The 8,877-nt window shown below is 58.8% G+C and overlaps 3 protein-coding genes across 3 annotated transcripts; 2 read left to right on the top strand and 1 right to left on the bottom strand.

Annotated features, from left to right (window-relative positions):
• Positions 1–480: 480 nt before the first annotated feature.
• Positions 481–1,474, top strand: CHGG_01514 (uncharacterized protein; the record flags this gene model as incomplete). The annotated part of the gene is made up of 2 exons (XM_001220734.1): positions 481–886; positions 1,215–1,474. 2 exons carry the CDS (start codon positions 481–483, stop codon positions 1,472–1,474), a joined length of 666 nt encoding a protein of 221 aa, XP_001220735.1.
• An 825-nt stretch (positions 1,475–2,299) lies between these two features.
• On the top strand, positions 2,300–3,246 carry CHGG_01513 (uncharacterized protein; the record flags this gene model as incomplete). The annotated part of the gene is made up of 3 exons (XM_001220733.1): positions 2,300–2,389; positions 2,462–2,916; positions 2,994–3,246. The coding sequence occupies 3 exons, from the start codon at positions 2,300–2,302 to the stop codon at positions 3,244–3,246; spliced, it is 798 nt and encodes a 265-aa protein (XP_001220734.1).
• A 395-nt stretch (positions 3,247–3,641) lies between these two features.
• CHGG_01512 (uncharacterized protein) lies at positions 3,642–7,523 on the bottom strand (the record flags this gene model as incomplete). The annotated part of the gene is made up of 3 exons (XM_001220732.1): positions 3,642–4,141; positions 4,209–4,897; positions 4,945–7,523. The coding sequence occupies 3 exons, from the start codon at positions 7,521–7,523 to the stop codon at positions 3,642–3,644; spliced, it is 3,768 nt and encodes a 1,255-aa protein (XP_001220733.1).
• Between the last annotated feature and the right edge of the window lie 1,354 nt (positions 7,524–8,877).

Below are 8,877 nucleotides of genomic sequence, written 5' to 3'. Positions count from 1 at the left end.
CCCTTCCTGTCAAGTTCCCGCATCCTCGTCATTTATCGTGGACCTTCATCTGCCCAGTGATCCTTAACTTCGTATTCTTCTTTATCTCCGTGCATAAATGTGGCGACTCGGAGGGTGAAATGCCTTTGTCCACTTCTTCCTAAGATACTACGCTCATCGGTTGCGTGATCTTTTGCTTATAATATCACTCCAATATTTTGGCCGTTTCTGCATATCCCTCGTCTCATTAAGGACTAAAGTGATCTATCTTCTGGATCAATGGTTTGGATCCTGAGTATCGAGAGAAAGCAACAACCCCTCCTCCTACCCCCCCCCGCCATTTGAAGCGGAGGCTGTAGCAGGGGGCTTGTCTCATTCCATTTCTTCACAGGCCCCTTAGTTATTTCAACCATTTTCTATTCCTCCACCGCCCCCGACGACGCCACCAACACCAACACCATCGACGACCCACCCCCCTCCCCAGGACGCACGCTCCTCCGCATGCTCCTCTACACCCTACTCACCTCCCTCATCCTCCTCGCGGCCCTCCTCGCCACCACCACCCCCCACAAAAAGCCCCGCTACCACTTCCTCCTCTGCTTCCTCGGCTTCATCATCTCGGTCGCCTGGATCTCCACCATCGCGGGCGAGGTCGTCGGCGTGCTGAAAGCCCTAGGCGTCATCCTGGGCATCTCCGAGGCCATCCTGGGGCTGACCGTCTTCGCGGTGGGCAACTCGCTCGGCGATCTGGTGGCCGATGTGACGGTGGCGCGGCTGGGGTACCCCGTCATGGCGCTGGCGGCGAGCGTTGGTGGGCCGATGCTGAATATCCTGCTGGGGGTGGGCATTGGCGGCGCGTGGATGGGCATTAGCAAGGCGAAGAAACATCAGCGAAAGCATCCCGGGAGTGAGTTAAGGTATAAACCGTATCGGGTCAGGGTGGGGGGCACGTTGATGATCTCGGCGGTGACGGTGTTGTTGACGTTGGTGGTGCTGTTGGTTGTGGTGCCGTCGAATGGGTGGGTGATGAGTAGGAAGATTGGGTGGGGGTTGATTGGGATCTGGACGGTGGGGACGGTGGTGAACCTGGTGGTGGAGATGACGGGGACGTTTGCCGATGTGTCCTTGGGGATGTGAGGGGAGGGGTGAGGGGAGGGGAATTACGACGGGATGTGGGATATCCGACCGAGGCTTGGATGTGACTGGAGCCCCCCGATGTGTTACACACGGTACAGGGTCCGGTTATGCGGCCGCTCTGCCGTGTTGCATGGCATATGCTGCAGGACAGAGCCGGCACGGCACGTATATCACACTTGCTGGAGGGTTAAGTCGGACTGGGGAGGTCAGGATCGCCGGCATCAGAACACGGCCGCCGTCACCATTGGCATTCCATCAACCTATCCCGCACTCGACCATGAAAGGGACACGGGGACAGCGGCCACCTCACTCGATCAGGCTATGCGATGCGCCACGGTTGGGATTTAGTTGGGCGTAGCGCCAAGTTGGTGCCTTGAAAGGAGAAGGGATGTACCAGTCCCAGCCCGCGAGATACCCAACCCCGGCCCGAGAGAATGAAGCCCCCGACTTCTGGCCGGGGGCTATGAAGAGAATGGCAGGCATCCACAAGGCGGCGATGGCTAGTCTTGACTTGTCTGTTTTGAGGGATGATGCCGATGAGTGGGTATAGAATGGGAATTGATAAAACTCAGGATTCCAATTGCGACGACGAGTTGGCAGGTCATGCCTTGTACTTTAGAGAGAAGGTATTCCCTGAGAAACCGTTTTAGACCGCTGAAACTACGGAAGGCAACAAATCTATCGGAGAGGTTCTGGACTACGTCATCCAGTGGTTATGTGGATATTGTAAATCTGTAAATATTTTTTGTTCATTCCCAGGATCTGGCGTTTGGTACATACATAACCACCTACTTGTAGGTGGCATCACGAACAATGGGCAAGCCTAGGCGAGGTACCTTATGATGGCCCCTGAACCCCTGAAGATTCCCCTCTTGGCCGCCGGCATAAGGGGAGTGGGGCATGCTTGGGTGTTAATGGAGGGGTTGCAGCAGCAGGGAGGGGCAACCGCCTCTCAGCTTCCCCAGACGACAACGTGGGGCCAGGAACCAGTCTCGAAGAGGGGGATATCCTTCACCGAAACTTTGAACCGCCGACTTTGTGAAGCCGTATCTGCCCTACCTGCCCAACCAATTCGCCTTTTGCCTTTCTCGCGGTTCCCATTTTCCACCTCAAACTCGAATTTCTTTCCACCCACTACACCGACCATTCCAACCACACCAACCACCTATCTACCCCATCAGCAATGGCTTCCTACCCGCCCCTCGCCGAGCGCGAGGTCAAGAACACGGTCGTCCTGTTCGATGTCGACGGCACCCTGACGCCTGCTCGTTTGGTATGCCCCTTCCCCGTCCTCCCCCATAGCAACATACCAGCCGCAAACTAACCTGAGGCGCGCATCTTCCAGTCCGCCTCCCCCGAAATGCTCAACCTCCTCGAGCGCCTCCGCCAAAAGGTCGCGATCGGCTTCGTGGGCGGGTCCGACCTGGTCAAGCAGCAAGAGCAGCTCGGGTCGGCCTCGGTCAACGTGACGACCATGTTCGACTTCTGCTTCGCCGAGAACGGGCTGACGGCGTACCGGCTCGGGGAGCAGCTGCCGTCCAACAGCTTCATCAAGTGGATCGGCGAGGAGCAGTACAAGGAGCTGGTGCGCTTCGTGCTGCACTACATCGCCGACCTCGAGATCCCCGTCAAGCGCGGCACCTTCGTCGAGTTCCGCAACGGCATGATCAACGTCTCGCCCGTCGGCCGTAACGCCAGCACCCAGGAGCGCAACGACTACGAGAAGTACGACAAGGAGCACGGCATCCGCAAGGCCTTTGTTGAGAAGCTGCGCGAGCGCTTTGGTCATCTGGGGTTGACGTGCGTACATCCATTCTCTCACTTCTAATTGTGGTCATGACCCAAACCATGTCAACTAACAATCCTTCAACGAACAGCTTCTCCATCGGTGGACAAATCTCCTTCGACGTTTTCCCCACCGGCTGGGACAAGACGTACTGCCTGCAGCACATCGAGAACGAGGCCAAGCGGCCCGGCGGCGTCGAGTACACGACGATCCACTTCTTCGGCGACAAGACGTTCGAGGGCGGCAACGACTACGAGATCTTCAGCGACAGCCGGACCATCGGGCACACCGTCACGGGTCCGCAGGACACCATCGACGAGCTCAAGAAGCTGTTTAATCTGTAAAAGGTGGAAAGGCGGACATCTAGTGGCGGATGGATAGATAATTAATGCAGTTGGGTAATGCCTTAGCATCGGCGTGGCGGGTCCAAAATAAACGCGGTGATTTAATCTAAGAAAACCTCTTGATGGTTGCAGACATGTATCATTCAAACACCCGCTATCCAAGGCTATGAAACCAAACGGCCCCTCTCTCCCAAAGAACCAAAAGATACGTCGAGCAAAAGCCGTAACAAGTAGGAGAAATAACAACCACAGATCCACTTCATCACTCATCATCACCACATCACTTCACAACACCACACCGCATCACCCGTTCTCCTTTCCCTCCCCCACCCCCCCACTCACCTCCCCTCACCTCCCCTCCCACATCCTATTCAAAACCAACCACCATCACCCAGCTAATGCCCATACTCCAAATGCGGCACAATCACCGGCCCATATTTAGTCGTCCCCGTATACATTCCATCCCCCTGCACCACAAAATCCACCGCCAGACTCAACTTACTCAACCCGCCCGAATTCCCCCCACTACTCGCAATACTCGCCGCATACCCACCCTGTTGCTGCTGCTGGGCCTGGCCGGCAGCGGCGCCGTCCGGGTCGTACGCGACGATGGCGACATAGTTGCGGCGGGCCATGAGCTTCTTGTACTCGCGGGCGCCGCCCGACGCGTCCGTGTGGAAGATCTCCATCATGTCCTCCTTGGTGTCCGAGACCTCGTGCGTGGACTTGTGGCCGTTTTGGGGTACGTAGAGCAGCTTGTTGTTGTGTAGCATCTTGAGCAGGTAGTTGGAGCAGGGGGCGGCGACGACGGGTGAGGCGATCACCTGGTACATGGTCTTGTGGTCTGAGGGGTGCGATGGGTCGTGCACGAGGCCTGCGCCGGCGCAGTTCACGTCTGTGGAACGGGTGGGGTTAGTACCGAGTGGGGAAGCGTGGGAGGAGGGGAGGGTGGGAAGGCTTACCGCCGGAGAGGAAAGTCATCCGGATGCCCTTTTGCTGAGCGATGCCTTGCAGGGTGCGGATGAGGTAGGTGCGCTCAATATCTTTGGAGTCGTGCGTCCAGAGATCCTTAAGCTCCTCGGCAATGTCGAACTCGCCGAATTGGTTGAGCACGTTGCCCATCAGGCCAGTCTTACCGACGGCCTTCTTGACTTCCTTGAACCCGTGCTGCACCATCTCCTTGCCGCCGACCACGCCCGCCACCGAGCTGGTCACCTTGCCGAGGATATTGTACGTTGTGTTGACGGCCTTCTTACCCGTGGCGAACGTGTTGGCTAGCGTCTCAACAGTCTCGAGCCGGGGGTACACGACGGGCACCGACAGCATCCAGATGCAGTGCTGCACGCTGGGAGGTAACGTGGCCACCTTGGGGAAGATCCCCTGGTACGTCTGCCCAGCCATGACGCGCGTCTGTGTGCGCTCCGACCGGCAGTCGGGTCCAACCACAACGACAGCGGGACCAAGGTACTTAACGAAGTGCCAGCCGGCGCCCGTGATGGTGAACAGGTCCATGTCGGAGCTGACGTTGCGCAGGATCTCGACGGTGGTGTGGTGCTGGAAGAGCAAGTACATGTCGATGGCGATGCGACCGATGCCCTTAAACACGGCCGAGGACTGCATGTAGTCGGGATACGAGCCAAACCCGTCAAAGCTGAGAAGTCAGTATCCTGCTATTGCCAAACAGTGGGCGAAACTCACATATCATGGTCATCAACTTGCAACACGTGTGGGATCTGGGCGAACGCCTCGCGCATAAACGGCTGGTCAAAGTGGCTGGAGTAGTAGTGGAAGTACGCATGGGAGACCTCCTCCTGGTGCCTCGCCGTCCACGGGGCGTTTTTGCGGTTCTCTCTGCCCTGCATCGCAAGCCACTGCCTCAGCAGCGGCACCTCCTTCCAGAGCCGATCGCCGTAGATCTGGGCACCCAGGCCAAGCTGAACATGGAAGCCGCCGCACTCAACGTTCTTCTGCAGAATGTCTTTCCACATGAACCCGACGCCTCCGAGCTTGGCTCGCTCATTTTGGTTCGTCGACGGGGAAAAGTCGTTGCCCGAGTGGGCGATCATGCGCCATCCCACCTCGTAGCGGCCAGCAACCACAAACTCGTACCTCGTGCACCCGAGATGCGAAGTCACGGCGTATGTCCACCGCTCGGTCCCCTGTTCCGACATCTGGAGGTCCATGTCGTACTTGTAAAAGGTCCACCGCTGGTGTGTGTAGATGTTCTGCGGCACAAGCTGACGCGGGTTCGGAGAGAGGTCCACGCTCAGGTGGAGATGGATAGTCGGGGGCTGCTGGCCGTCGGTAACCAGCAGAATGCTGCCGTGCCAGATGCCCCTCTCGAGGTCCATGTTGACATAGCGTAGATATGGCCCGAAGTACACGCCATTGGTGGGCATGACCTTGTACACGTCAACGCCCGCAGTGGGAGGGGGCCCAGAGAACCCTCCCATAGAAGGGGCCACAGAGGCCGAGACGCTCATGATGCTCTCCGCATATCCAGGATGGCCCTGGGGGTGGAACATGGGCGAGGCAAGGCCTGCCTTACCCCCGCCTAGAAGCGGTGACGCCAAGGGGTTTCCGTAGGTCGACGCCGTAGGCGACAGAGGGGCGACATCGTGGTGGTTCAAAGGGGTGGGTCCCTTCGGGAATTCCCACTGGGTAGCTTGCGTCGCCAGGTGGATGTAGTAGTACTGGCCCGAGTTCTGGTCGAGATGGGCGATCCAGCCCTCGGGTAGCGGAGGGGGCGATTGAGTCGCCGCCAGGAGCGAAGGGGTGTGTGTTAGTGCCGGCTGCCCATTCTGTGCGGCGGCGGGTTTGGTCTCCTGGGCAAAGGCGGGATGGCCGGCATTATGCGCGGGGATGGCAGCGGCAGCGGCCACGGGTGGGCTCTGCTTCTGCTTCTGCGGTGTCGGAGCGCTAATCGGGGTGGGGCTAGCAATGGGGTGGGCGCTTGAGGCGGCGGCAGGCGGAGTGGCGGCGGGGGTGATGTTCGGCACGCTCGAACTCGGATGAGGCTGGGTAGGGCGCTGCTTCTCGTTGGGATACTTTGAGCCCGCGTTGGGGTTGACGCTGGTATAGGCAGGCGGTGGAGTCGATGCCTGCATTCGCTGAAAGTCCTGTTCCAGCACGCTCACCTGCAGGGCGCCTCCTGCGGGTGCCTGCGGGGTTTGCGAGGGATGCGAGGCCGGGTTGGGATTCTGGGGAAGGTTGAAAGCCGGCGTCTGTTGTGGCGGCGTTGGGTCCGATACCACGTCGTCACCCTGATACACCGTAGGGGGGCCAAACGGCTGCTGGCCTGGGGCTTCGGTAGGTGTCCATGGCCGGGGCTGAGGAGGAGTTGAGGCAACCGGGGCTTGGTGGCCATACTGTGCTAGCCTAGATTGCGCCGCAGCGCTCGGAGCCTGGAGGCCGTTGAGAGTCGCAGTGCCCGAGATGCCTGCCGCGGCATAACGTGCCTCGATACCTCCTCCAGGTATCGTTCCCGGTTCGACGATGGGTGTCTCGGGCGGCGGCGGCGATCCCCGGCTTGCCCGTGTTGTAGAGTTGGAGGCGGTGGAAGAGAAGCGGCCGATGGGCGGTGCCAGACCACTACTCGGTGCCAGATTACTACTTGCGCCGCCGGGCGGGGGATAGTAGGGCTTCTGCTGATAAGCGTTCGAGATCTTGGGTACAGGGGCCGCCGGGTTCCTCAGGGGCTTGGCGAAGAGGCCCCCAGCGTCGTCCTCGTCGCCGCCGGCGGGGCTGACCGGGCTCTGCAACGGTTTAGGGGCCGTCCCGCGCCGTTCGGCAAGACCTGTCTTTTTCTCTCCGGTGTTCACCGTCGGCCGAGCAAAAGAGTCTTTCTGCGCCGGGGAGCCCGATGAAATGGGCGGCGGGCTGTAGACCCTGCCTGCCGGAGTAGAAGGCTTGGGCCCGTCATCAGGATAAGGGAGCCAACTGGGCTTGGACGGCTGGGGCTTAGATTGGTGAGTCGAGTCGTCGTCGGGGTAGGGCAACGGGGCAGCAGAGCTCGACGCGCCGAACGGGAAGGACGGGAGCGGCGGGAGAGATGCGATACCCGCCTTGGACGCTGGAGAAGAAGCCGACCCGGCTGGCGAGGACGAAGACGGGGGAGCAGGGTACTTGGGCCGATTCGAAACCCTATCGCCGGGGGCGGGGCTCTGCGGCTTGAATATCCTCAGCGGTTCGACCGTAGGGCTGTCGCAGTCCTCGGCAGGCCGCGGCCGGCTCATAAAGAGCTCTTCATCGGGAACATCGCGCGATCGGGAGCCCATGTTGGGTGGGAGACGGGTGCCCTGGCTCTTCTTGAAGTTGCGACAGTGTGTGCCCGAGGGCTCGAGTGTCGGGAGGAAAAATGGACCGATACTCGCGACGAGCCTGGTGTTGTTGGAGTCCTCTTGTTGAATCTCTTGGGGTGGTGTCACCCTGACAGCAGCAGAAGAGTAACCCCTCCCTGGTGCGGAAGGGTGGGGGCACTTAGCGGTGGAGGGGTAACTGAGATGGGTGAAGCTGGTTCTAGTTGCCGAAAACGGAGAAAGAGATGCCGCAGACACTGTAAAGCTCGAATCTCAACATAAACCACGTACTCAGTTCGACCGAAGCTAAAGTTGCAAAATCCAGGCCGAGGACGTCAGGCAAGGCAATATGCGGCCAGATGCGCAGGCCGCGTTGCGATCGAACAGGGGGCCAGCATGGGGCAGCAGAGGGGCAGGGGTCGCGAACGAGGGGCATTGGTGGCGGCACTGGAAAGCAGCCCCTCTGTGATTGGCCTCGCAGCCTGGGCGCTTAACGAGCTTGGGAGGCCACAGAGCCAGTGAGGGAGCCCGTGAAGCGCCCCCATTGCCGTACCAGACGATTTTCTCTCCTGGCTCGAGCCTGGGCATGTCCACTTGGGCATTGCATTGGTCTTGAACTGGTTAGTATGACTCGACGTCCATCTCGTTGGGTTGCCGGACGGCCGCGGAGCACATGCATCGAGGCCGGCGGGGTTATTGGGGCGGAAAAAGGGGCGCGGCACAATTGTTTGTCGAGTCGAGGGGTGAGAATGGAAGTTGATGAACAGGGATGCCGAGTTCAAGTTGCACAAACACGCATTCTCGGCGGGGCAATCGATCAATGCACGGGCCGTTTGACATGAGCCGACAGGGGAAGGAAATCAGACCAAGAGCGGGCCCAGCCACTGGCTCGCCCGCCATCTTTGGACGGCCATGTGCACTTGCCGAACTCCCGATTCCAGATCTCACACATCAACACCGAAGACTTCGTTCGATTTTGGCCAAAACATCTCTTATTTTCCACTACTGCTCGATAGCATGCCCCTCAGTCCTCGTCAGTTTCAGAAACTCAATATGGGCATGGCTGGTTCACCAACGACTAGGGCTTATGGTAGTTACGTAGTTAGTTAACTATTGGAATTACAATTTTGGGGGGGTTCCATACAGCCTTGATTCTTTCATTCCCTTAACTATCGTATCCAAGCATCATTGATAAAACATTTTGGTTTCGACACGCTCGTATCCCTATTTTAACAGTTTAGATGCAGAAGCCAGCAACTCTTTGCTAGAAACGTTGTTATCTCTCCTGCTTGTTAGGTACTTCGTAGTTACTCACTTCCTAAACGCCAACTCT

Source organism: Chaetomium globosum, genomic scaffold (genome assembly GCF_000143365.1).
Source record: "Chaetomium globosum CBS 148.51 scaffold_1 genomic scaffold, whole genome shotgun sequence".
Taxonomy (NCBI): Eukaryota; Fungi; Ascomycota; class Sordariomycetes; order Sordariales; family Chaetomiaceae; genus Chaetomium; species Chaetomium globosum.
The sequence above is the reverse complement of the archived record's forward strand: the minus strand, read 5'-3'. Positions and strand labels throughout refer to the sequence as shown.